The 26,900-nt window shown below is 48.1% G+C and overlaps 2 protein-coding genes across 5 annotated transcripts; one reads left to right on the top strand and one right to left on the bottom strand.

Annotated features, from left to right (window-relative positions):
* Positions 1-1,313: 1,313 nt before the first annotated feature.
* On the bottom strand, positions 1,314-19,619 carry tnrc6b (trinucleotide repeat containing adaptor 6B). Its single transcript, XM_042081985.1, has 21 exons — positions 19,124-19,619; positions 17,525-17,612; positions 17,070-17,091; positions 16,603-16,956; positions 12,890-16,105; positions 12,404-12,568; positions 11,894-12,078; positions 11,445-11,519; positions 10,970-11,182; positions 10,405-10,533; positions 9,956-10,108; positions 8,748-8,879; positions 8,265-8,475; positions 7,445-7,603; positions 6,938-7,102; positions 6,402-6,545; positions 5,951-6,043; positions 5,452-5,685; positions 4,963-5,033; positions 3,626-3,765; positions 1,314-3,268 (listed from the first exon to the last, which is right to left on the bottom strand). The coding sequence occupies exons 2-21, from the start codon at positions 17,579-17,581 to the stop codon at positions 2,680-2,682; spliced, it is 6,507 nt and encodes a 2,168-aa protein (XP_041937919.1). The 5' UTR covers positions 17,582-17,612; positions 19,124-19,619; the 3' UTR covers positions 1,314-2,679.
* si:ch211-141o9.10 (probable endonuclease 4) lies at positions 18,440-23,888 on the top strand. Of its 4 annotated transcripts, none has more exons than XM_042081983.1 (8): positions 18,440-18,574; positions 20,389-20,563; positions 20,795-21,004; positions 21,365-21,544; positions 22,086-22,217; positions 22,449-22,553; positions 22,866-22,995; positions 23,623-23,888. In XM_042081983.1, the coding sequence occupies exons 2-8, from the start codon at positions 20,395-20,397 to the stop codon at positions 23,678-23,680; spliced, it is 984 nt and encodes a 327-aa protein (XP_041937917.1). In that variant the 5' UTR covers positions 18,440-18,574; positions 20,389-20,394; the 3' UTR covers positions 23,681-23,888. The 4 variants fall into 4 exon arrangements, with proteins under 4 accessions (XP_041937917.1, XP_041937918.1, XP_041937915.1 ...); XM_042081984.1 differs by lacking the exon at positions 18,440-18,574 and adding an exon at positions 20,020-20,096 and having other exon boundaries at positions 20,393-20,563; XM_042081981.1 differs by lacking the exon at positions 18,440-18,574 and adding an exon at positions 20,023-20,046.
* Positions 23,889-26,900: the final 3,012 nt, after the last annotated feature.

Raw genomic sequence — 26,900 nt, 5'->3', positions numbered from 1 at the left:
TATCTTTGTGGCATAATCATTTGAAAATTTCCTACTTAATATATGTATGTGTTCATATATAATAACCTAAGGCTTTTGAAGATTTGTTAAAAGTGGGACAGGGTCTAAAATTTCACACACAAAAATGATCTTAACCTCCCTATCTCCCTAATGACATAGGCCTAAAAACAAGGCCTTCAAACGTTAAAAATGGTTGTGATTAATAAATGATTCGCCTATATACACCTTGAGGGCTTATAGCCTCAGAATTCCTCATAAACAGTGAGAGTAATAACAGCAAGGGAAAGCCCCTCATTACACTCTCATCGCCAACACTGGACACTGATATTTGTGTACTTATCTGGTTAGGTACGCACTACTGTCTGTATGTTGGTTACTACAGCGTTCTCAAATCCTTTATAATCCAGAAACACAGTATCATTCATACCGGCCATTTGCAGTTTCCAAAATCCTAGACTGATCTACCCTTTTAGCCAAATTGTCCCTTATCCGTACAGGTGAAAAACAAACACCAAGTCTAGACATCCGACGCAGAGCCATCCCACAATTTCATTCAACCTTTATTAATTGTCTTGTTCTTTGTTTAAATTACTTTCTTCTCCTTTGTAAAATCAGAAACAAACAAAACAAAACAAAAAACCTGAACAGGAGTGATAAAGCCCACCTTAATTTAAAATGATACACAACAACAAAAAGTAAAACAATTGGTAACTTCTTTAAGTGTTTCTAAGACACCTCTCCAGCTCAGCTTGGTGTGTTTTGGCATGTCCCAGTATGAATGCCTTCAGTTGTTTTTCTTCTAAAAAATGTATTATTATTATCTTTATTATTATTATTGCAATTCAGACAATATATAAAACATAAAAGGCTGCTAAAACCACAACTTAAGAAATATTCATTAGTGCCAATGTTGTTGAACTTGTGGTCTCCACACATTCACACACGCAGACATTCAAGCTTGTGCGCACACACTCACACGCACTGAGCGCAGACATAAACGTCAAAACACCTGATGGAAGCTGTCACACACACATTTATTCGCCTCCATGGCGAGCATATCAGCAAACACACGCGTCACGCTGGCGGACTAAAGGTCCTTTTCCCACCCCACCCCCCACTTCAACCAACACAACTCCTCTCCCACCCCACCCTACGCCCATACAACCCCCCCCCCCCCCCCAATTCCACCCCCATCAGTGACATAGGCAGACACCCCAACACACAGACGCATCCAAAAATGCACTCTCTTCTGACTTGTTCCACTTGTCATGCACACATAGGCAGAAGGGCACCTTATACAGCTACACAGCCAAAATGATCATAGTCTTTTTTATGACAATAAACTTGATTGAGTACGAAATAAAAACAAAAACAAACAAAAAATATACGAGGTCAGCATCTGAAGGAAATATAAGACATTTCTGGATGCCACTGTCCAACATTGAAAACAAACAAACCAAAAATAAGAAGACAACAAGATACAGTTTTGATTTTTTTGTCAAACATTAGAACAGTGTGTGTCTTAGGAAGGGTGAAGTGTTTGGTATGTTCGTTTTTCGAGTAAAGAGCTGTAACATCATTAAATTATCCTGCAATGCGGTGTGTCCAAAAATCACAGAACAACATCCAAATGATGCATATTGGTACGCTATCGTTTGTATGAGTGTGTTTTTTTTTTCCTTTTTTTTTTTCTTTACAGTGCATGCCTGAGTGACTGTCTCAGTATGCAGGGTGTGTGTCTACAGAAACTCAAGATTAAGGATTCATCCAGTTGAGTCTGAGAGTCCAACTGATTTCACTTTTTTTTGTTGTTGTCGGTTCAAGTCTTGCCGCTGAAGTCTTCATTTAAGGGTAAAAGGTGTAAGTGTGAATGTACGTGTGTGTGTGTGTGTATTTAAATGCACGTATGTGTGTGTGTGTTATGCATGTCAGCAATATTTATAATCCCCACCTGCTCCAGACAAAAGTTTGACAGTGTACACCTCTATGGCCAGTGTTTTAAGAGCTCCCTCCCCATTCCTGTCTTTTGTAATGGGGCTTTAGGATGAACTGCTCTGTTCTGAGGATGCGTGTGTTCTTGTTAAAGGATTACATTTCTCTGTGTTTAAAGCAAGCTGTAACCTGGACTGTTTTTGCTTTCTGAAAGGAAAGTGTTTGTCCTTGAGTGCTTCAAGAGAGAGTGTGTGTCAGAGTGAGGGATATTTAGCTGCACTGGTGAGTGCTTGCCACAGTGCATATGTCAATGTCTAGGCCTGTGTGTACGGATGTGCAAGTGTATGCTGGCAGACTGTGTGTGCCTGTAAGTGAGAGAATGCAATTGAATGCAACTATGAATGAAAAGTGTATGCATGTATTTATGCATGTACGTATGTGGGGTGATGCTGTTTGGTACTGATGCACTTATGGGTCTAGGTATCATGGTTTTTCACTGAATTCATATCAACTGTGTGTGCATGAATGTATAAAGAACTGTATACGTATGTATGCATTTAAGTTGTTTGTGTGTGTATGTGTGTGTAAATATGGTGATTGTAAATGCTGTGTGCAATAATGTATCTGTGCATGTATGCATGTACTGTATGTAAATGCCGTGTGTAACAATGTATATGTCCATGTATGCATGTACTGTGTGTATGCATGTATGTGTGAGTGTGGGTGTTAGTAAGTGGGATTTTTCAGTCAGATCGAGTCGGCCCCTCCTCCGAGCAGGTCTCCAGGCAGCAGGGCGGCCGGGCTGCTCATCTGGTGCCGGTCGTCCATGGCGGGGGACCCCCACAGGCTGCTCCCCACCGGGTACCCTGAGGGCATCCCTCCCCACAGGCCCTGGGCCCGGCCTGCCTCCACCCCCCCGCCGCCTCCTCCTCCTCCGGCGCTGTTGTTGCTCCACTGGGCGAAGATGCTCAGGCCCGCTCCCTGGCTGGAGGAGGAAGAGGAGGAGGCAGCGTCTGGCGAGCCACCCGTACCGTCCAAACTCTGCCAGCCGGAGCCGGGAGCCACCCCCGCTCCTCCGGCTACAGTCCCCACGCCGCCGTTGCCCCCCTGTCCCACCGCCACCGATCCCCCATTGCTGCCGCCTCCGGATCGGTCGCGCTCCGCACCAGGGATCCCGACTGACGTGCTGCCGGAGCCAGCCGAACCGGGAGCCCCCGAGGAGCCGGCGGCCACATTTCCGCTCCCGCCGGCGCTGGCCTGGGAATGTGCGAAGTAACGAGCCACGTCCTCCTCACTCACAAACTCTGCCAGGATGGTGGTGTTGCCCAGGACACACCTGTGGAAAACAAAGCAACAATATGGTCAGCCCTCTGACATCGTAATTACATTAAGGAGCCTGTTTGCTAAGAATTGATGGCAAACCTTATATATCCTGAAATTTGTTTTCAGGAAAAGGAAAAAAAAAAAAAAAACACAGCTGTCCTGTCCATGTTTTCAGACATACACTGCAACAAACATGTATGCCAAAAAACACAGCCAATTTAATTGTGTGACATAAATCAAGTAAGCAGCGTTGCCAAACTGCTGATCCCTTCAGTCATTTTCAGGGTGACCTGGCAACTGCGGGCCTGTTATGCCAGTGGCTTAGAGGCAGGAGGCGTACGGAGGGAGAGAGAGCCGTGGAGCCACTCACATGTGCAGTGCACTCTGGGCCTTGGCTGCCTCCTGCCGGGAGCTGTAGCGGATCAGAGCGCTGCCCTGGGTCAGGCCGAGGTGGAAGGTCAACAGGGGCCCGTGCTGCATGCAGATGGTGCGTAGGGTGGAACCGTCGATCTGAGACAATTAAGAGAGGAGAGGAGAGAGAGCGGTGGAGAGGGGGAGAGAGGAGAGGAGAGAGAGCGGTGGAGAGGGGGAGAGAGGAGAGGAGAGGAGAGAGCGGTGGAGAGGGGGAGAGAGGAGGGGAGAGAGCGGTGGAGAGAGGAGAGAGAGGAGGGGAGAGAGCGGTGGAGAGGGGAGAGAGAGGAGGGGAGAGAGCGGTGGAGAGGGGGAGAGAGCGGTGGAGAGGGGGAGAGAGGAGAGGAGAGAGCGGTGGAGAGGGGGAGAGAGGAGAGGAGAGAGAGAGCGGTGGAGAGGGGGAGAGAGGAGAGGAGAGAGAGAGGAGGAGAGAGGAGAGGAGAGAGAGCGGTGGAGAGAGCAGTAGAGAGGGAGAGGGAGGAGAGGAGAGGAGAGAGAGCGGTGGAGAGGGGGAGAGAGGAGAGGAGAGAGAGTGGTGGAGAGGGGGAGAGAGGAGAGGAGAGGAGAGAGAGTGGTGGAGAGGGGGAGAGAGGAGAGGAGAGAGAGCGGTGGAGAGGGGGAGGGAGGAGAGGAGAGAGAGCGGTGGAGAGGGGGAGAGAGGAGAGGAGAGAGAGAGCGGTGGAGAGGGGGAGAGAGGAGAGGAGAGAGAGAGCGGTGGAGAGGGGGAGAGAGGAGAGGAGAGAGCGGTGGAGAGAGGGAGAGAGGAGAGGAGAGAGAGAGCGGTGGAGAGGGGGAGAGAGGAGAGCGGTGGAGAGAGGGAGAGAGGAGAGGAGAGAGAGAGCGGTGGAGAGGGGGAGAGAGGAGAGGAGAGACAGAGGAGGAGAGAGGAGAGAGAGCGGTGGAGAGGGGGAGAGAGGAGAGGAGAGAGAGAGGAGGAGAGAGGAAGAGAAAGGAGGAGGCATGCACCGTCAGAGCTCCCGAAGTAATCACATCATCAATCACACTGACAAGCAAAAGCCAAAGTGTTCCTAGAGTGACCTAATCGTGCTTGATCATGCCAAAACCGCAAAAAGCAACAGGATCCTTTAACTCTGGAAACCAAACCTAAGCTACATTTTAAATTAATACTATTAACAAAACAATACTCTAGGTTCTGAGTTTACAAATGTCATAATTTATAATAATTTTCCAGTTCCCTCTAAACCAAGTTCAAATATGTCATGCTACACTGGCTCCACTCCTTCCAGTCTGTGTGCGTCTGTCTGGCCTGGTCTGCCCTGACCTCAGATGGCCTACCTGAGGGGTGAGGTTACTCAGCAGCAGCCAGCAGCTTCCTCTGGAGGCCCCGTCACTCCACGCCATAGAACCTGCTTGGAGCGCAGAGAGAGAGAGAGAGAGAGAGAGAGAGAGAGAGAGAGAGAGAGAGAGAGAGAGAGAGAGAGAGAGAGAGAGAGAGAGAGAGAGAGAGGAGAGAGAGAGAGAGAAAAAGAAAGACAAGATTAGCATGCACTGGGCACAAACTAGCCACTCCCTCATTGGCAGCGGTGGTGAATGATGATGTGAACGCGCCACAGCTGCTCACAGGGCGATGATCTGAGCCAAAGGCTGCTGTTTCAGCAGGGCAGGAGTGGGTGCATTTAGTCTGATGAATATTTCAACAGGACAAGACAGCATAGGTTTGCAGCACAGAAGTGGAAGTGCAAGTCTGGAATGGATCTCAGCAGGGTGTGTGTGTGTGTGTGTGTGTGTGTGTGTGTGTGTGTGTGTGTGTGTGTGTGGCATTACCAGGCCCATATCTGGTTTCTTGGCTGTTGCCAGCGCCGCCCCAGCCCCTGTTCAATCGCGGGCCTCCTCCTCCTCCTCCTCCTCCTCCTCCCGCCCACGGGGACATGGAGGGCTGCTTCTGATGGGAGCCCAGTCCTGGGGGTGGGCGTGGCAGCTGAGGGCTGTGGCGGTTGGTCTTCCACTTGTGTCCTATGGGCTCCGGGGGCCAGCTGGGCTTGTACTCTGGGTATTTAGCTGGAAGAGAGACGCAGGGACTCACTTCACTTTTACTCTCCCACATTAAAACATTAGAATAGCAACTGACCAATGAACAGACCACAACTGTTCATTATTACTGTACAAATCAGATATGCAGAGAATAAAAATTAGAATGACTAGGAGAATTAATTAATTAATTAAATAAATTCCTCAACAGAAAGGAAGTGACATAATTCTGATTGGGAAACACTTTAGGAGCCCTGGAAACTCCATAAAATGGTTAGCGTGTGTGCAGCAGTACCTGGGTTGTGTGCGTTGTTGAGGGGGCTCTCTGAGGCACTGTAAGGCCAGGCACCAGGTGAAGGCAACAAGGTGTTGAGGGAGGGGGTTGATTCTGGAGGCAGCAGACAGACAGACAGCAGCCGTTAGATCACCAATGACGTGCTAACCTGACAAGCACTCATTATACACATGAGAAATGGCAGGCCCTTTAGCCTGGCTGAACATTATGACGCTCCTTACTAACTAAAACATCTGAGATCATCTCATAATGAAACCGAAAGCTATTCCTGGAAGTCATTAAACGTGAGTCACTCCGTACGCAACAACTGTGCATTGTGTACAGTCCTCCAATCAAAAACACATGGGCTGACTGTGACCACTCTGTCCAGATGGGGGGGAGAGCGAGCTCCCGAGAACTCTCATCTCTCAGTAACGTTACGCCACAGGCGGCCCCGAGCTGTTTTTAGTACCCGTGTTGTCTCTCAGTAGTTGGTGCTCAGTGTCGTTCAGGCTGTGTGCTGCGGCTGAACTAAGCATGCCCCCGGGGGTCATGTAGGGGTCAGATTCGGGGTCGACGCTTGGGATGCCCTTCCACGGCACGCCGGGCTGGAACTCTGGAAGGGGGAGGGGAAGACAGACGGAGCGGTGAAGTTGCTGTGAGGAGCTGATGCACCAATGCTGTAATTAGCTCATTAAATATGAGTAGTTTGCGCTGACAACTGACTGACTATGAAGTTTCTTATTCAGGAAACACTGCTGCTGACACAAGGGGATTTAAAAATGTCATGAAAGTGCAATGTAATTTTATTTGCACAGTGCATCAGTGAAATGTGGGTTATGAAAAACAAAATCAAACATAAATACCATTAACAAAATCGAGAAAAAGTGAATGGCACTAGTTTCATATTAAACAGCATTATGAGTGCTTGTTTCCTGTAATTTTATTCCCTTTCTGGTCTAACTGTGGGTGCAACCCAATCTAAGATCCCAGTAGATGTTCCCTCACCTGGAGGCCAGCTGGATGTGCCAGCCTTGGTGCCAGTCTTTCCAGGAGTTCGATGCCAGTTATCCGAGGCACCTTGTGGGGGCACCCCCAAGCCGTCGTTGCCCAGGAGCTCGTAGGGGGAATAGGGGGAGCCTCCTCTCGCCTTCATGGGAGCAGAAATGGGCCCTGATGGAGGACAAATATTATTGTATTGACATAATTATATATTATTAAAATTTAATATATATGTTAATAAATATTATAGAGTTTGCAGCAGACAACTGCCCAGCTCCATACATGATAAGACAACTGCAAATGGTTTATGGTTTGGTTCATAGCCAAAAGCTATGAATTCTTGTAAGCCTCAGAAATTTTTACAGTCGACACATTAAATGTTGCTAAGAAAAATACAATGCTGGACACTTGTTCAAAATGTACAGTAACCTGAAAAAAAATGTTCATTTTACACTCTGCGTTTCAACTATGATTCACCCTATGGGAGATCAGACTTTGGATGATTGTCCTTACCGTTCTTTAAAGCGCTGTCTGGAGGGGAAGGAGCTGGGGAGTGGCCCTCCATCATCCACTTGAAGCGGGACTGCTGGGCGGCCGGGTCCTTCAGCCCTCCCCCACCCCCCACCATGGAGCCCAGCTCCAGACCCGACAAGTTCATCCCAGAGCTAAAGCCTGCAGGCGGAACAGGACGGAAAAGAATAGAGATGACACATTAACATATATACAATCATTCACATCATTTATCATTTAATAGAGCTGTAACTAATTGTTTTTTTCCCAACTTTCAGAGTTTTTTTGATTTAACATATTCTACTGTGCTGGATCACAAATATGGCTTTGTATCAGCAGCAAGAGTAACCAAAGGAAAGCATATATAATACATGTCCATGTGACACGCAACAATACAGTGTGCAAAATCACACTGTCTGCTGGTTCGCACTGAGGTTGAGAATGTGGCAACAACGGAAGGCTTGCTCTAACTCTGTACTGTGAATAGGTAAGCACCATGCATTAGGCTTACTGTTGCGCTCTGTCTTACTTGGACAAGGCTGTAATCATTACACTGATGAAAATTTGACAGGCGCCACCTTCTAAGACGGGACTCTTTGTCATCCTATATACTCCTCCTTCTCATCTCCAGGAAATGTGCCAAAAATACAGCTACAGTAAATTCAAGACTGTCTCCTTCTTCCCATTTTACAGAGGGTGCTGCTTCAGCAGCTCAACACTTCCGGGCGATAAACCAACACATCGCACCTCATGAAGTGCACAGTGCACAGTAAACGAAGCCCATTCCCCAGCACATGAGAAGATGGTGGACAGTCTCACTCACCGGAGTACGGCCCCTGTGCTTTTGGGTGCATGTCAGCCACGGAGCTCCCCAGTCCGGGGTGGTGCATGGAGTCGGACATGGGCATCTTGGGGCCCCCACCTCCCAGATGAGACGGGGAGAGTTTGGAGCCCACGCCCGTGCCTCCCACCTGCTGCTGCTGCTGCTGCTGCTGCTGTCGCTGCTGCTGGAGCACAGCCATGATCCGGGCAATCTACACACAAGAAATGATCACATCAGAAAACTAACATATGGACCCTTTCAAGAGAGTTCCATTATCAGCATCATAGTTGGCCCCACAAGACTTCCTTTTTAACATTCCATATGTTATCTTAATGCAGAGGAAGTAGATTGGGGCCCAAATAGAACGTTCAAGCATTGTTTTTGTTTTTATTGTTGAAAGGGTCCATACACTACACGCACACCTTTGCAAATTAATTCAAACAAGAGGCAGAACAAAGGAAATTGGTTGTATGTAACACCTACCTGCTGAGGGTCGGCCTGCTGCCGCACATTCTGGGGGAACTTCCTCTGGTTCTGCAGCAGCTGCTGCTGCTGTTGTTGCTGCTGTTGTTGCTGCTGCTGTTGAGGCTGCTGCTGCAGTAGCAGCTGACAGGCCTGAGAGAGAGAGAGAGAGAGAGAGAGAGAGAGAGAGAGAGAGAGAGAGAGAGAGAGAGAGAGAGAGAGAGAGAGAGAGAGAGAGAGAGAGAGAGAGAGAGAGAGAGAGAGAGAGAAGAAAAAGATGAGAGGTGGGGGTGGTGGGGTAATGTAGAGACGGTGAAAGGGAAGGTAAAAGATAAAAAGAAATTGAAAAGGAAGGATAAAGATAGATTTGTGGAGGAGGAGTGAGAGTCGACAAGAATGAAGTGAGATGGTAGTGGAAAAAGAAATTGGTATTGGGAGAAGAAAAGAAGCAATGATATGAGAGAGAAGCAATGATATGTGAGAGAGAGAGAGAGAGAGAGCGAGAGAGAGAAGGATATTGGCATTCAGAGAGAGAGCGGGGTGGCAAGAACCATTGAAAGTGAGGTCAAGCCAGTGGGGGAAGATGTGAGATGAAAAAGTGAAAGTAAAAAAGTGAGTAGGTGGAGGCCAAAGAGAACGCAGAGCAGACAATCATAAGAATATGACAATGAGACAGACAAGACGGAATGGGGCACCCAAGATTTAGATTAAATGTACAGATGAGACAAGGTGAAAACAAAGCGAAAGCAAAGAGACAAGGAGAGGAGATTCAGGAAGAGCGCAAACAGTGAAAAAGAAAGGAAAGAGAGAGAGGCGAGGAGAGGTCGAGATAAGAGCAGAGAGAAACAGATGGTGAGTCATCAGCGGCGTGACAACGTGACAGAGCTAGACTGACAGGCTGCAGACAGAAACATGCCGAGAAACCCCCAGCACACATCATCACAGCATGGCCTGACAACCTCAGGAGCCTTCCCGAGTCTACACAAAATAATACAGCCCTTGTCTTGGCCTTGTGTTAGGCCCAATGACCCTAAAATTAATTAGGTATGAGTCATCACACTATTAAGTTTTAATGGGCGAAATTATAGCTGAACTAAATGGATGATCTTGTATTGATATTTTGTCAGTATTAGTTTGTGGCAGTGGGTGTGGTTGTCTGTATCTGTGTATGGGTGCGGCTGTCTGTGTATCTCTCTCTTTCTGTGTGTGTGTGTGTGTGTGTGTCTCACCAGCTGGAACTGGATGTGAGGGGGGTAGATGCTGCTCAGCATGGCGATGTGCTGGGGGGAGAGTTGAGGGGGGAACACGCCGGTGCCCACCCCTCCCACGCCCACTCCGCTGCTCGGAGGTGGCATCTGCTTCAGTACGGACGCACCTGGCACCTGGGAGACAAGAGCGTCATCAATGGGAGTTCATCAATGTGGAAAACACAATCCTCCAGTGGCGCTACACATTTCCCGCCCAACAAAATTATACTAATTCCTCTCTGATTTCAAGGGCACTCAATCAATACGTGCCATCAGACCGTAATTAATTCCAACTAATGAACCAGATATGTATAGCCCCAGCACGTACAGCTTTATCTACAACAGAGCTGCTGAGAGTCTATGCGGTCTCATGCAACAAAAGGGAAAGATTTGTCATGCATAATTTCATGCAAGTACCACATCAGACCTACCTGAGGTGACAGGAACTGATGAGGCACTTGCGCTCGTATCCCCGGGGTCGGGTTTATGGGTGGCACACCTGGCTGGTGCCTGGACTGGGCCATCCCACTTGCACTACCAAACATGTTATGACCTCCAATCTGCGACAGACAGACAGACAGACAGAGGGTACAGACAAATGATTGTAGAGGAAATGAGGACCCATATGGTAAATTGATGGAGTGGAGAGAGATGAGACATAAGAGGGCACTGAAGAGATATTAAGAGAACCAGCGACAGTGAAAAATCTTTATACCCTGAGCCCTGCCAAAACGATTACAACCTACACGTCAGTGTGCTGCCCTTTGTTTTTATGGCAGAGTTCAAGTTTGGGCCTGTACCACTCGCATCATGTAGAAGGAGAGTAAGGACCCTACTGAAAACAGCCATAGTGCCTGATTAAAGGCAACGTCTACTGCTATAAAACAGTCAGCAGTCAAGGCTTGTTATAAGAAAGGTAAAAAATGGCAGTAAAGAGCAAAAGGGAGCGGTGACTAGTACACAGAGGAAGTGAAAACAAAGTTCCTTATTAACTACCTTATCACAGTAGGGTCCAGTCTCAACAGGCCCCACATCTTTGGAATTGGGCGAACGGAAGACTAGTCCACCTCCTCCAGCACCAGTTCGGCCTGCTTTACGCAGGTCCCCGTTGTAGTCGTTCAGATTCATCCCTCTCCTCTCGGCGTCCATCTTCTTCTCCTGGGGGGGACCGGGGGCCAGGTCTAGGCTCCGACTGCTGGGGTCTTCACCCTGGTAGGAAAGGAAGACAAGTGCGGGTCAGTCTGATGGCTCGTTGAAATCAATCTCTTTTTATAATATTTTGCTTTATACTGTTTTCAGTTTAACTGCCTTTCTTTTTAAAGTATATACTATTTGCTAAATGCAAACAAAATGAATGCCATGCTTTGCACTGAAAGCGCAGAATGAAGCTTCACCGTTTTCAAAACTGATAAAACGAATAAACTACTTCAGTGATTATTTTAAAATATGGGCCATAACGAACTTGTCTTACCAGCAAGCCCATGTTGGAAAACTGCCTGGTCATGGGATTCATCCAAGAGTCTCCACCTCCACTCTTCATGGGGCCCTGCGGCACAAACACAAAAGGTCATAAACAACCGGCCAGCATCCAGAGCCAGCCGGGTCGAGCAGGAGAAAGAAGAGAGAAAGAAAAAAAAAAGAAAAAAAAACACCTCCCTTTTGTATGCTGAAACTTGTGTAAATGGGGCATGACTGAGCAAGTTCATAAAACAAATTCATGATATCATGCAGTAGGTTTGGTCCAATCATCGTTGTACATGCCAATCAGCAGAAGTACTCTGCACCCTGAATTAATAATCAGAACTACTCTATATGCAATCTGCCTCATAAGCTGCATGTAGCAGCTCTTCCAGAGCTGTTTCCTGTGCCAAAGGCCTTGATGAGCTGCCTCTGGTGCTTGACCAGCGCTGTGGCTCGTACCTTGTTGACCTTCTTGGCGGCGTGGCCCTGGCCCCAGCCGCTGGAGCTGTAGGAGGAGCTGCTGCCCTGGGAGCCGGTGCTGTTCCACACGCCGCCACTCTCCTCCTCGTCTTCCCAGCTGGAGTGGCGTGAGGCGCTCACTGAGCTCTCTCCCTCGCCCCAACCTTCTTGCATAGACTTTGGACCTGAGGGCAGAACAAACAGCAACCACATGCAGTTAAGACCACAGTAGACCAGCAGATTACACAGACTCCTGGGATGCTTAGAAATTAGGATCCCTTTGACATTTCACACTAGCAATAAAATATCAATACTCCTAAAAAAGCAGTCAATGCTTTTTCTAAAAAAAAAAAAATGGTTACAAATGTTTATTTACAACTTCTTGTTGCTATTGTTTTCTGTGATAAAGCGGTGTAATGCACAGACTTCCACAAACCACAAAACCATCCAAATAAACATCCCAAATTAAAAAAAAAAAAAAAAAAAAAAACACAACGCCACCCGTCTCACCAGGTTTGATGGGATTAGTGGGAGGGTTGCCCCAGCCTGAGGTCTTGCCCGAGTCGTCCGGTTCACCCCAGCCAGTAGGCGCGTCAATGGGCTTCCCCCAGGCGGCCGTGCCGTTGTCCACGCAGGGGCTGGAGGGAGAGGCAGCGTTCCCCCAACCAGAGGGAGCTAGAGACGACACACAAAAACAAAACAGCCTGTGTGTTAACAGACACACCAGGGAACTCACATGCACTGACAGAGGGAGTTTAAACAAGGACGAACTAGAAATCAGCAACTACAGCGAAGCAGGACAATAATTCACAATCACTGTCCTCTACCGAGATGCACAGCAGAGTTAACAGTGCATTTCTTATGAGACAAATCCGAGTACTCCCAGTTTGTACTGGACCATATTAAATATTAGATTTACCATTCCTAGTCCTACTCTGAATCAGTGTGTCACCTTTTATCCAAAACACTACACATTTCAATATATTTTCCCCTCACCCATTTGAGGAGGCTTGTTGGATGTGTGTGAGAGGCTCATGTCTCTGTTCCCAGATGGCCTCACTGGTGGCTGTTGCATTGCCACTGGCCCTGGCAACTGCTGCTGCTGTGGCGGCGGCGGCAGCTGCTGCTGCTGCTGCTGCTGCTGTTGTTGTTGTTGTTGTTGCTGCTGCTGCTGCTGCTGTTGTTGTGGAGACGGGCCTTGCGTCGGCTGACCAGAGGGGGCTCCGTTCTTGTCCCACAGATTGACACTCTTGTAGTTGTAGTTTTTGGGATCGCCCCAGGCGGACGTGCCGTCGTCGATCTCTAGCTTCCTGCTGATGGACTGGGGCGAGGGCTCCTCCCAGCCACTAGGCTCAGAAACTTCTTTGACCCCGCCGGGCACCTGAGGGATGGGCCCGGAGGTCCAACCCAAACTTTGGCTGTGAGCCTGGGGACCTGGATGGCCCCAGCCCCCTTGCATGGCCCCTGGATCCAGCGCCTGTGCCTGCTGCTGCTGCTGGGGCTGGGGCTGTGATTGTTGCTGCTGCTGCTGCTGTGGCCCTGGGCCCTTGAGAGGGGCCGCCTGGCTGTTTGGCATCTGCGATGGCTGCATTTTCCCACCCCAGCCTTGGTGAGCTTTGCCGCCCACGTCTCCTCCGCCTGCTACGCCTCCGCCTCCCGTCCCGCCCGTCCCGCCCGCTCCCCACGCTCTCCGGGGTGCTCCGTCGTCCCAGCTACCCCAAGCACCGCCGTCCCCATCCACACCCGCCCCGTCTCCCTTCCCATCCCCCCACCCACTGGTGCCCGACTTGGCCTCACGCTCTCCACCCCAGTCCCCACATGCTCCGTTGCCTCCCGTTTGTCCCCAGCTGCCGTCCCTGCCGCCCACCTCCTTCCAACCTCCCGCCCCTTTCTCTTCCTGACCTCCTCCCCAGCCTCCACCACTGTTACCACCTCTCGCCGAGTTACCCTGTTGACCAAAATCTCCCCACCCCCCTCCTCCACCTCCCCCCCCTCCTCCTCCTCCTCTCTGCTCCCTCCACTCCTGCCCCTCGTTGCCCCAGCCTTTCCCTTGGCTTTCCGTCGGGGCCGCCGCGCCCCAGCCTCCTCCCAAGGCCTTCCCCTGTCCTCCTCCCATGCCACCGGATTGTGAGACGCCAGGGTTTTGGATACTGCTATTTGGCGGAGGACCGCGTGCTGACTGCGAGGCACTGCTGCTGCTGCTGCTGCTGCCGCCGCTGCCGCTGTCCCAGCCGTCCCTGGGCGACACGGCAGAAGAGCCCTGGTTCGAGCCCGGGTTCAGGGCGGCGTTGGGAGGCATCATGGAGGACGACGCCATCGGATCAGTAGTCGATGAGCCAGCGGGACCGGAGTACAGGCCAGCTGAGGCTGCTGCGGACGACATCGAGGAAGAGGAAGAGGAAGACCGCACTCCCCTGGTGCCTCCGCTAACAGTGCTGCTGCTGTTCTTCACGCTCTCCAGGTCCCACGCCACATTCTGCCGGATTTGCGTTTGGCCCCAGCCGGAGTTGGAGAGGACGCGCGGGTCCAGGTCAGACCGGCTGAGCATGGTCTCTAAGGCCACTTCGACGGTGGGGGGCTGATAAGTGTGGCGGTGGCCGTGGTGGTGGTGCTGATTGTGTGGGCCACCGCCACTGCCGCTGCCGCCAACGCCTCCACTACCGCCACTCCTGGAGTTGCCCCCACCGCTGGACGAAGAGGTACCGCCACCTCTGCCTGCGCCTCCCCACTCCCCTTGTTCGGCAGCATCACCGCTGCCTCCGCTGCCGCTTCCTTTCTGATTGTCCCATGCTCGTGTCGTGGCAGACGCCGCAGAAGACGACGAGGTGGCTGGGTGGCCCACGCTGCCCCGGCTGCTGCTGCTGCTGCTGTTGCTGCTCGAGCCGCGGGGATTGCCCACGACGCCGGCACCTCCCACGCTGCTGCCGCCTCCTCCTCCTCCTCCTCCTCCTCCTGTGCTCCCGTTGCCCCCCCACTCGCCCACCCCGCCCCACGCTCCCTGAGATACCCCGCTGGGGGCCTGACAACTGCCCCCGCTCCCTGCTCCCCAGCCCCCTGACGCCCCACCTCGGCTGTCCGCCCCGCTACCGCCGCTGTAGCCCCAGGAGTTGCCCCCCACCTCGCCAGAGACTGGGTTCCCCCCGGGGCCCGCTCCCCCTTCCCATGGGTCAGTCCTTGAGGCACCCGTTTTGGAGTTGTTTGCGGGGAAAGGCTGAGCCCTCCACGAGGATGAGGTGGCGGAGGAGGACGATGCAGATGAAGACGCCCCCGAGGGGTCGCTCCCCGGCCCTCCGCCGCCTCCACAGTCCATGTCGCCCTCCTCCGCGTTTTTTGGTCCTGCTCCTGGCTCCAGTGGCGCTGCGCCACCCCACTCCCCGCAGGATGGCTCTCTGTCTCTGGATTGCATTTGGTGAAGAGGGTGCAGTGGCTGCTGATGAGAGGCTAGATTCACAGAAAGAGGCGCGTGACCCGCGGAGGGGGCGTTGGCAGACGATAACGACGAGGCCGACGACGCCGTCGAGCTTTGGAGGAGGTGGGAAGAGGGCCCACCCTCACTTGCAGCTGACCCGGCGGTCCCATCCTGCACCAGGGCTGGCCAGGCCGAAGGGTTGGCATTGGGGTTGAAGTTGGCACCAGGAATCCCGCCGCCGACGCCGAGGGAGCCGTCCGCGGTCCCCGGGAGCGAGGAGGCTTTGGATAAGGGGGGCATCGACGATAACGCCGAGGAGCCGGCCGCTACTGCATTCCCTCCCTCGGCTCCCTGGGAGGAAGAGCCCCAGGCGGTGCCGCCGGACTGCATACATTCATTGGGTGAGTTGGAGGCGTTGGAAGGTGGAGAAGGGCTGCCAGACTCGCCGCCTTTCCCTCCGCCAACCCCAGCTCCCATGGCCTGCTTCTGCTGCTGGAGGTGCCGCTCGCCCCACGAGGCACTGCAGTTCGGCATCCCGCCGCCCTCGAGGCCCCCCGGCGGCCCCGCATCTCCACCACGCGCCCCTCCGTCCGCCGCAGAGATGCTGGGCCACTCCTCCAGGTCTGACCTGTCCACTATCACCTTCTCCCTGCCCTGAGAGAGGGGCTGGCTGCCAGAGCTGGCCCCCCACGTGGAATTTGCATAATTTGAAGAAGTAGTAGTAGAAGAAGCAGCGATTGATGAGGAGGATGAAGTGTGGGGCAGTGAGGGAGCAGCGGGACCCACAGAGCCCTGGCTGGAATCTGAAGAGGAAGAGGAGACAAAATGGAGGACAACCATGAGACCCTTGCAAAAACAACACTGAAAACTTTCAGTGGCAGTAAAATGAATTGCTCATGGGGAGATGGAACTTTTTATAAAGGCATTGCATGTCTCTGTAGTAGAGTACAAACAAATTTTAAGCTCAAAGGTTGTGTCAGCAGTGACGCTGCCGGACAGTTTCAAACAGGTCTGCTTCATACAGCATACTAACTGACACAGGAACATGCAAGGCATGACAAATCAGGAGAAGTCCCAACTAAAGCTTTGAAGACTTTCATTCAGATTGACATAGTCACACCATTATTCGCAACTACATCGTAATTTCCTATTCACCAACAAATCCCTGACCAAAGCTGTACTGACTGATTAGGTGCACTGTGCCTATCTGCCTCTTGGGGTATTGCCTAGTCCATGAATGGAGTCTGCTATGCCTGCATTGTACCACAGCGAATGGCTGACGCATGCCGTAAGGCCTCACCTGATGCAGCAGCTACTGTTGAACTGGGGCTGTCTCCCCCGCTGTCGCCTCCCCCCTTCAGCATGGAGGGCAGTGGTGTCTGGCCCCTCTTCAGTAGCACTTTGTGGTCCTGCTGGCAACGGAATCGAGGGGGCACTTCGCGGGGCATGTAACGCTGGGGGGCCTGGGTGCCGGGGGCGGGCTGTCCGTTGGCCACCGCCTGCCGCTTAGCATTGTTCCCACCCTGGGAGGGGGCGCCGCTAGCAGCCGCGGTGGCAGTGGAGGCGGATGCCGAGGGGACCGGGCCAGGGCTGGGGGACGCCGAGTTAGAGGTGGCAGGAGATGGGGCGGATGGGAGCTTGGTCAATTCTGGCACTGGACAGAGAGGAGAAAGTGAGGATGAGCAACCGTGAAAACCACCAACTTGTCCAAGATGATCACTAGATGATCAAAAGGTACAAACATGGAGAATGTCAGACCCGTCTTACCTTTGTTTTTTTGCTCAGCAACCTGAAAGAAGAGGAAAATATATAATGATTCTTACATGTGTCATCCACCATTATACATTATACTATATTACATACCTACCAAAGATTGTAATGGTTCATTGTTAAAAACTGAATAAGCACATGACAAACAATTCCAGCAGATCTGCTTCTCATGCTGTCGCCACTGTCTAGCACTCTCCAACTCTTCACTTGCTTTTCACAAGGACAAAATAGGATGAGGCAGAAAATGTCAAGCTACTCGTTTATGAACATCTGTCTGACTATTGCATGACATCCACATATTAATTGGTCACAGAATCAAAATCTCAAAATGCAATAGGTAGGTTTCTATCAAAGAGACTGTGCATGATATGGAAGCATGACACAAGTATGCAAAATGAAATTAGTGTTCTAGCCAAGATAGCAAGCAAGGCAGGCAGGGTGAACGTGGTTACCTTCTGTGAGGTTTCCCTTTTCCTTTTATCTTCTTTCTTCCTTTTCTTGTCTTCCATGAACTGCTGTTCCCTTTCCAATGGCTCCTTTCTGAGGGGAAAGGCAGCCTATTACTATCAAAAAACAGAATGGAAAAACACAACTGATTGCAATAACCTAAACCATTTATATGGAAATCTTAACCTCAGACTAAGCACATGCATACCATTAGCATGAACAATGATGGATTAGCAAAGAAAGTGGATCACAATTACAATACAGTATACCGACACCGCAAACCACGCCTGAAAAATAGCATTACTGCAATCACACATCCTCACATAAATGGCTAATTATTAAGCAACTCCTCTACAACGTTATGGGGTGATTTTCCACATTATATGAATGACTCCTGTGTCAAATTAATCTCTGGATATGGTTCAGCACCTTACAACAGTCTATGCAACGCATGGCCCAGTCACACATCACCCTTTTCCATATGTACTCTAAATACAGCTTCATCGGGTGGAAAACTATATGGAAATTACCAATCCTCATGTAAATAGGTCTTGTTGTCGTTGATGCCACATATACCGTCTACATTCTACCAGCTATCATTGCAACCCTACATGTACCAGTGCACCAGCTGAACGCCTGCAATATTACAGTAACGTTACCTTGCAGGGGATATTCTGAATCATACAACCTATCACTAGTTGTAACGTTGACCACTACGATAAGCGTTACAGCGTCAGGACAACGTATGTGTTTATATCTTTTTAGTCTGCTAACGTTAATCTAGGTGTGCTCGACTAACGTTACTTAAAATGAAACTGCGACAACCAATATTTTACCAAACTCTAGCTACCCTTTCACGTTTGTATCGAACCAGAGAACAAGATGGTGTTGCACTTAGCTAGCTAACAATTAATGTCACGTTAATTAAGCAACAATATGGAATCCATTAACTTCAAATAAGCTTAATATCATGCATACCAGCTACCTTGATTCTAATACTGGGCGTCTATGGAGCAAACACGACCAAGGCGACGTTGACGTTATAGTTTTATCAGGTAAAATCCTAGCTAGCTAAGCGCGAGTGTAGCTACATTCCCAAAGCAAGGCAATGTTAGCCTGCTGCCAGCAATAGCTAAACGTTAGTAAATTTCAAGGCAGCTTTCCAACCAGCAGGTTTAACTGGCACAAATGTTAGCCGCACAACTTGCAACCCTGTTAGCAGTCTCATCCACCCAGTATGAACAAATTGAGCTCTTTATGGCAACGAAATACATGCACGGTGTATATGACTAAGGATGCACAATACTGACGACATAACGATAAGAAACCCTCACAGACACTCAGATACAAGATCTGTAACACAGCCAACAAGCTAAGAAGGTAACATTAACGTTAGCTAGCTAACGTTAGCTATATCGTTACGTTAAGGTTTCTCCCCTAACGTTAACTTAGCACAGATGTCGACGGAATAATTTCGAGGCACGACGTACAGAACGAGAAAACGACCTATAATTACATTTCATGCATGCTACAATACAACAACTACACAAAGCACTCATAATCCTACAACTTACATTGAATATGTAAACAAATGAATTACTCACCGTAGGAATTACATATGAAATATAGCTAGCTAGCCTGCTAGCTAAAGTGCTTCAGTGCGAAATTTTAGCTTTTGAGGCATTCGAGGCTATGTGAAACACAATACTTATCCAAAGCGCAAATAACTATACAGATAATAAAGAAAATACCCCCCTTAAATGCTGATCTGTAACCCAAATATGTAATAGATTATGTAAACCAAACAAGCAGAATCTTCGTTTTTAAAGCGCTGAAAAGTCAGTTGCTTGACTGTCGGCCATTTTGCTGCTCGGTGAATAGTGAGTCTGACCAGCTAGTAACTCTGACGGAAGAGGGTAGGGAGATTTTTGACCTTCAGTATTAAAAGTATAGTGACTATTAAATTGCCAGACATTGGAATTTGTTAGTACAACGTGGCATGACAACACAGATCGTTCAAATTGTATTATGATGATTTCATGTAATTAACATTACAAATATTGACATGTCACCCGTAGCTGTGCGGTTGCCAAAGACTGTCTACACAATGACGTCATATTTCAAATATGAATGGCCATAAAATCCATTTCAGACAACACCATGTGGTGCCGTGGTATGTAATCGCATTGTCAAGCAACCATAGCCTGCTCATGTATGCATGCCTGAACAGAGGTTGAACAAAAATTCAAATGACTCGTAAATAATAGTGAGGCTACAACCTGCTCGAAAACAAGCTTATTTTATTTTTCTCTCATGAGATAAAAAAAAGGATACGCAAGTTACAGCCACATTAAAGTTACCGTTATTGCATTATCAACATCAATGTTTCTGCAGTAGTTTAACTGAAATGTGTCAGATTATTCAATGATATGTTTGACATTAAAATCATAAAGCGCCAGAGAGAGAGAGTGGCGCTTGACAACCGGGTGGCGCTGTAGGATGCCTTTTGCAATGACTCATGGCGTCGGTGAGAGACTTTGGTAGCCCTGGAAGCAAATGTAATTTGCTGCCTCTAGGGTGCGTCTAGATTTCTATGCTAAGACTTTGGGTCTGTTGTTCTTGAAAGTAGGCTGCATGGAACTTGCACCAGGGTGATGTGCATGGAAGACTCGGTTTGCAATCGGATTTAGCTGTGTGGAGTTCAATAAGTCTACTTTAGTCAGGCTAATTTACGTCAGCCGTGCGCTAACCGAGGGAGACAACAGTTCTCACATACTGTTAGCAGATCTCTCTCAAATCAAATCTGGTCTAAAACCTTGTGACAGGATGTGTGACATCTAACAGTGTTATCCTTGTTCCACGGACACAGACAGAGATGGGACCGAAAAAGAGAGGGGAGAGGAAAAGAAAGGCAGAGACGGAGACCAACACAGAGAGGCCAGATGAATCAGGTGGAGGTGAGCCCTTGGAGCACTGTAGCAAAGGAAACACGAGAGCGAGAGAAGGAAGGAACAAGTACATTGGAGCGCACGTTTCGATATCAGGTAACATGGCTACTGTTCTTAGGAAATACAACAATGAATCTGTTTCTTTTAATAAAGCCATAATTTGTGTCCTTTTTATGTGAAGGTTCATTATTTGTCCACCACTTCAGTAGGCTATCTGGAAGTGCCCAAGATAAAGTTGCTTGACTGGATCTGTTTTGTGTTTAGGCCTACTCTATTAATGAATCTATGTTTAAATGTTTCATGAGACAAATGTTTGTCACCCTGCAGGAGGTATATGGAAAGCTGTGGAAGCCAGTGTGGAAATGAAGGGCCGCAGTTTTGCCCTGTTCCTGGGATCTCAGCGCTCCTGGAAAAGACCCCCGCTGGACAGTGCAGCAGCAGTCAGATTTCAGGAGGCATGCAGTACCCATGGCTTCAACCCAAACCACATCCTGCCACATGGGTCCTATCTGATGAACTGTGGCTCACCCAAGCAAGGTGTCATCATATCTTGACTGATCTTGATTTTTTTTTCTCAATCATCATTGCATTAAACTGAATTGTATAGCCTCCTTAACTTTGAGTGTAGATCCAGCATAATTATGTTGACGAATATTAAGTGGGCTGGTGGGAAAGTAGAGGTTTTACATGCTGAGGGAATGAAATGGGATGTGCTACTTTGGCACATTCTCTTCATGAAAAATAAATTATGTGAAGGGGATATTGTGCATCATGATGAACGTATCAAATGTTAATGAGGAAACTAGTGTGTTTTGGCAGACTGTAAATGTTACATTGTAACATTGATATTGCCTTAAATTTGTCTTCTTTCCTCTTCCTGGCTTCCCTGCCCTCCAGATGTGTTTGAGAAGAGCCAGGCCATGCTGGTGGATGAGCTGAGCAGATGCAGTGCTCTGGGACTCACTCAGTTTAACCTGCACCCAGGGGCCTCCATGGGAGCCAGCACGGAGCAGTGCTTGGACAGGATCGCACAGGCCATAAACCACGCTCACCAACAAATCCCTTCTGTCATCACAGGTACAAACAGCAGCCCGTGTTCTCCTACTTTGCATGGCTTTATTATGGCTTTATTACTGTGGCAACTGCTAATGACATTACTTTTTTATTTTCCAACATACTGTTTAAACAAGGAAATACAAACCATTGCAGAGAATGAAGCATGTTGTTTTATTCTTTTTCATTGCACTGTTTGGCTCTCTCTAACATTCTTTGATTCCACACTGAGGTTCTGTCATCTTGAGAGAGGCGTTTTACCGGAGCAACATAGATGTGTAACCGAAGTTTATACATCTGTGTTACTCCGGTAAAACTCCTCTCTCTTGCTACAATAAGTCCTCTCCCGTTGACGCACCAGATAGTTAATTACAGAAGCGTGGAGGAACAACTGTTTGTTCTGTCATCTTGTTTTGTTCTCTTCTTGTCTCTCACACCCCCGCCTCCCTCACACCCCCGCCTCCCTCACACCCCCGCCTCCCTCACACCCCCGCCTCTCTGCACCACCCTACATCTCCCTGCATCTGTCTCTCTCTCCTTCCTCTCACCTCTGTATCCTTCTCAGTGCTGGAGAATATGAGTGGTCAGGGCAGCACCATTGGAGGTCAGTTCAGTGAGCTGAAGGGTATAATTGACCGGGTACGCGATCAGTCACGGGTTGGGGTGTGCTTGGACACATGCCATGCTTTTGCAGCAGGTGAGATAGCAGTAGTTGATTGTGGCATTTAAATAAAATGATTACATTTGAATGCTATTGCTAAAGTGATACAACATCTATAAGGAGATTTACTGAAAATAAACCAACAGACATGTAAATCATTAATCACAATGAAGGTAAATCTACTAGCTTTGGTAAACTGAATTGATTTGGGAAAATGTATAATGATGTTTACTTCTTGAATATTGTATATTCTTTGGTTCAACACAGGATATGACATATCGGTGTCTGGTGGGGTGAAGGTCATGTTGGAGGAGTTTGACAAGTTGGTGGGACTGCAGTACCTCCGAGCTTTCCATCTCAATGACTCCAAAGGTGAGCTCTATCTCCTTGGCATCATATCTATCAAAGTATCTCTCAGAAGGAAAGTTGAGATATTGTTATAAATGTCTATGAATGACTGGCCATTGTTCCAGTTTCAGTGTGGCTACTAAGGAAAATGGTGTAAACACTGATTAGTTAGTTAGGGAATGTAGAATAATGATTTTGTTGAATATGATTGAATTTACTCAGCAGTAGTTTCAATTATTTAACTATTTCTCATTTTATGTGAGATGAGAATCCTTGGTAGTATTGTAAAAAATTGCCATTTAGTGTGCACATATGTCCTTAAATGACACCTGATAGGTAAACTGGGTTGTCATCTTGACCGGCATGAAGATATCGGGCGTGGCCAGATAGGCCTTCAAGCATTCCGCGAGATAGTGAATGAGCCTCTGCTGGACAACATTCCTTTGATCCTGGAGACCCCTGGACGGTGAGTGACACCTTTTGAGATCCAGAATACGAAATGCACCTGTATCGCTGAGGACCCCTTTTTTTATCTCCCGGGCCAGCGTACCTACTGAATGGCCCATGCTCAATGAAGGATTCATAGCTCATTGTATTTTATTCTTACTATAGTTCTGAATAACATTTCCTGACATTGATAGTATTTTTTAAAACTGATAGTTCTGGTCCTTGATTGTGATTGGCTGAATCGCGTTCGATGCCGTTGGAAATTACAGCATAAACATACACCTTGACCGCATTTCGTTCTATATTACTGTGCTACCATAACTTGATACTAAAGTTAAAGTAGCTGCGTCTCAACGTTGCTTGGCAACCTTTCAGATAGAGGAAATATATTTCTTTTCGGAAGAAATTACCTTGCCAGGTATTTATAGCAACAGTTATTTGACCGTTACCGCGCCGTGCCTAACAACGCCCCTTAGCTGTTCTAAATTCAGTGTAACCTACAGCCTCTCGGGGCTTATTGCTTAAGTAAACACTCAGATGAGGTGTTGGAAACGTGTCCACACGTTGTAATGTAATTGATGAGTATGACCCAGCCGAGGTTATTTGTGGCCACATTGACGTGACTCAAAGCTCTTTTGTCTCATAGACCTGGGTTTGAGTATGCTGAGCAGATTGAGCTGTTGTACTCCCTTTGTGAGGGCTAAAGACGTCAACAGACAGATAACTTCTTTCACACCTCCCACGACCACTTTTCTGAGGCCTGTCTCCTGATCTCGACCAGTTCTGTTCAGCAGCAATACTCTTGTTTTGTACTTGTTCTTTGTATTTTCTGGTACATGTGTTCTTTAAAGTTCATAAAAGAATGAGATTTCTTTTGTAGATTATTGAAGATTATTTTTGAAGATTATTTTGTAATAAAAGTTTATTTCCAATCCTTTGTCCTTCTGTATTTTTACTTAACTGTTGTATACAGCAGACTGGGGTGTTAAATTAAAAGTTATCGCCACCAGAGGGCACTTAGTGCATAGAAATGTTAGAAACTTTTAATCTGCCAGCTATTGCCAAAATGCTGACCAGAATACCAGAATTGACCATTACCAGAATCAACGATATTGCTGTTGGGAAGCTGTTGTTTGGAGAGTGACTAAATCTGGTCTGAAAGTATTTTTTTTTTTGGCGAATGTAGCTGAAAAGGTATTGCAGTGTGTTGTTGAATGTGACTGTAAAGTAGTCTGATTAAATACTCCTCCAAAGTGCAGTCTAACCCTGGGGCTCACCGTTGCAATTGGCAGAATTCATATACAAGCTCCCGCAATGTCCCTCATTTCTCACCCTTCATTTGCACATTCTTAGTTGAATCCTTTACATCACCTCTGCGCTGTGGGGGTCTTCTTTCCTCGCCCCTCGGCCAGCTGCTGTGCTCCCACATAGTCAGGTGCAACTGCTAACACTCCAACAGTGCTCATTCTCATTTCCCCCCTAACAGATGCTTAGCAACAACCTACCACCCACCCCCACCACCGCCTCCCACCCAACTACCACACATGCCACACACTGCAGAGACACCATTCCAGGCATAGTCGCACATGTCATCATTGTCGCCCTCTGTAAAGCTTTGGCACATGCATGCTGAAAGGAAGCCCAGTCCCTGGGTTTACAGCACTTGTGTGTGGTGATATGTAAAAGCTGTCACACTTGCCACTGGACAACCCCCCCATGTCAATGGAGTAGGACTGTGAAAAGTGAAAGATGGCAATATAGTGAACTACAAACTGCTGTGTTTGCCGTTTCTTTGTTGTATTTAAAATGGTCGTATAGGTTAATACTCTCCCCCAAACATTCCAAGAACATTATTGCTATGACTAAGTTTAGGAGTTTGGAACTAAAGAGACAGAATGCTTCTTAGAAAGACGTTGTTTTGCACACTTGGACTGGGAGGAAGGTGGTCTGCACAGGCAGGAAACGCCTCTTTCAGAGAGGTGTAAATTCAGACAGGAAGTGAAAGGTGCCTTTGCTCAGGAATGTCTCCGCCAGTCCCCGGGCCAAGCCACAGGAAATACCAGCCTGGACACAGAGGCTTCTGGGATGCCACGCACCAAGGAGACGGGCACCCGACAGTGCGCTTAAACGCTGCTTGGCATTTTAAGCCTCACGGGAGTCTACACAGATGTTTTTGAAATATGTAATTTGTTGAGAATGTTTTGTTTGTCGAAAGAAAAGTATAAATGGAGCATTAAAGCTTACTGTGGATCAGTTTTCCCTGAGAGTTTAACCAAACATGGATACATCAGACCCAAGGACACATTTTTTTTTATCTCTGAAGTCCGTGCGATAAAGTAAGGCTGTGACCTCTACAGGAACCACATAACAAAGACCCATATATGTATAGTTTGGGCTTTGACGTCAAACAAGCGCAATCTCTGGTGGAAATTGATAGCCACTGCAAATAGAATTCTACAAAGCAAGACAACACTAGTCTCAGAGAGAATAATGGATCATATCCAAAAAAAAAACAAAGTGGTATATTTATCAACCAAAAATGTTGTTATTTAGATGCCTATGGTTATTTGTGGCATTCAAATACGTTTTCCCCTAGTGGTCTTGAAAATAAACCACACGGTGTGATGGCTGCAGTGTACTGGACATGGAAATGCAAAGATTTCATCTCCGAAACTTGGCATGGTTTTCAGACACAATCTTTGTTTCCCATCACTAGGTTTTTCCATAGAATTCAAAACCCACTAATAGAATTACATGAGAGTACTTCCAGACCTTCTAAGTTGCTTTTTTTCTCTTCAGTTTTTAATGGGTTCAATTTTAGAAACATTACCATCTAAGCAATTACAAATCATTTTTGTTACTGTTCAGCAGTTTTGTATCAAGGTTCCCAAGTAACCACATTTAAGCCAGGCAAAACACTTTAATGTGGTAATAACTTGAATAATCCAACTCCTAAAGTTGTATCCTTGAGGGAACCCGGAAAAAAAAAAATCTCTAGTACAACACACTTGAACTCAATGGGTTTTTCTGAAGAGAGGTAAATGGCAAATAAATAACAATGACAATTGTAATTCATTTTATTAGGATTTGACAGAAACGCTATTTGTGTTGGGGCAACCATAGAGACAACTCTGTGAGACTTCTAGGAAATAGGCCAGTGCAAGAGAAAGAGCATGTTAAAAAGCAGGGAGGTCTGTGAAATCTCCTGTTAAAACCCAGTGAAATTAACAGCTGAATTGGTGGTTGCGCTGGGGAGCTGTGCTGAGAGGGAGGAGGTCCTGGAGAGGCTGTGTTTTCTTGGGCAGTAAAGCCTCTGCGTGCTTTCGTGTGTGTATGTGTGTGTGTGTGTGTGGCTCGCCTCCTCACTATGTGGCCTCAGTCCCAGCCGAGCGTCTTGTCCACATTCACAGCCCAGAGAGGGGACTGTAGTGGAGATTCCACATTGGAACGCTCATGATTGTACTGTACACACAGATACAGTACACATACACACATTCACTCACTTTCCACACCTTCCCTACTCACGTACAAGAACACACACACAAACACACACACACACACAGTCTCTCTTTCTCACCCACCCACTAGGATGGCACCACTGTGAGGTGTCTGATGATGGCCATACTTGAGAGAGCGTGTTGCATGCGTTTGTGTGTGTGTGTGTGTGTGTGTGTGTGCGTGTGTGTGTAATCAGGTGGTAGGAAGGGGGACACAGCCCTGAGCACACGTACATCGGTCTCACTCTTGCCTTCTGCCACCGCGCTCTAAATGTGTGGTCTCACTATAAGTCTCTGTATATATACTATAAGAAGTGTAAATTCTCTGAGAAATAACCACTCGGAAACGCAAGCTCTCTGTAGTGTAACGAGCTGTGGCCTGCGCATCGTTTTTTGTTCTCCTCGGCGCTTCTTTGGGGTGCTCTGC

Source organism: Alosa sapidissima, chromosome 24, assembly GCF_018492685.1.
Source record: "Alosa sapidissima isolate fAloSap1 chromosome 24, fAloSap1.pri, whole genome shotgun sequence".
In the NCBI taxonomy this organism is placed as follows: domain Eukaryota; kingdom Metazoa; phylum Chordata; class Actinopteri; order Clupeiformes; family Clupeidae; genus Alosa; species Alosa sapidissima.
The sequence above is the reverse complement of the archived record's forward strand: the minus strand, read 5'-3'. Positions and strand labels throughout refer to the sequence as shown.

Coding starts and splice junctions, on each gene's coding strand:
- tnrc6b (XM_042081985.1), bottom strand. CDS start 17,581: ATGGAAGACAAGAAAAGGAAGAAAGAAGATAAAAGGAAAAGGGAAACC. Junction 11,520..11,893: donor CCGCCAAGAAGGTCAACAAG/GTACGAGCCACA, acceptor TTTGTGCCGCAG/GGCCCCATGAAGAGTGGAGG. Junction 7,103..7,444: donor AGACAGCGCTTTAAAGAACG/GTAAGGACAATC, acceptor GTCCTCCATCAG/GGCCCATTTCTGCTCCCATG.
- si:ch211-141o9.10 (XM_042081981.1), top strand. Junction 20,564..20,794: donor AGCGCACGTTTCGATATCAG/GTAACATGGCTA, acceptor GTCACCCTGCAG/GAGGTATATGGAAAGCTGTG. Junction 22,996..23,622: donor ATCCTGGAGACCCCTGGACG/GTGAGTGACACC, acceptor TTTGTCTCATAG/ACCTGGGTTTGAGTATGCTG.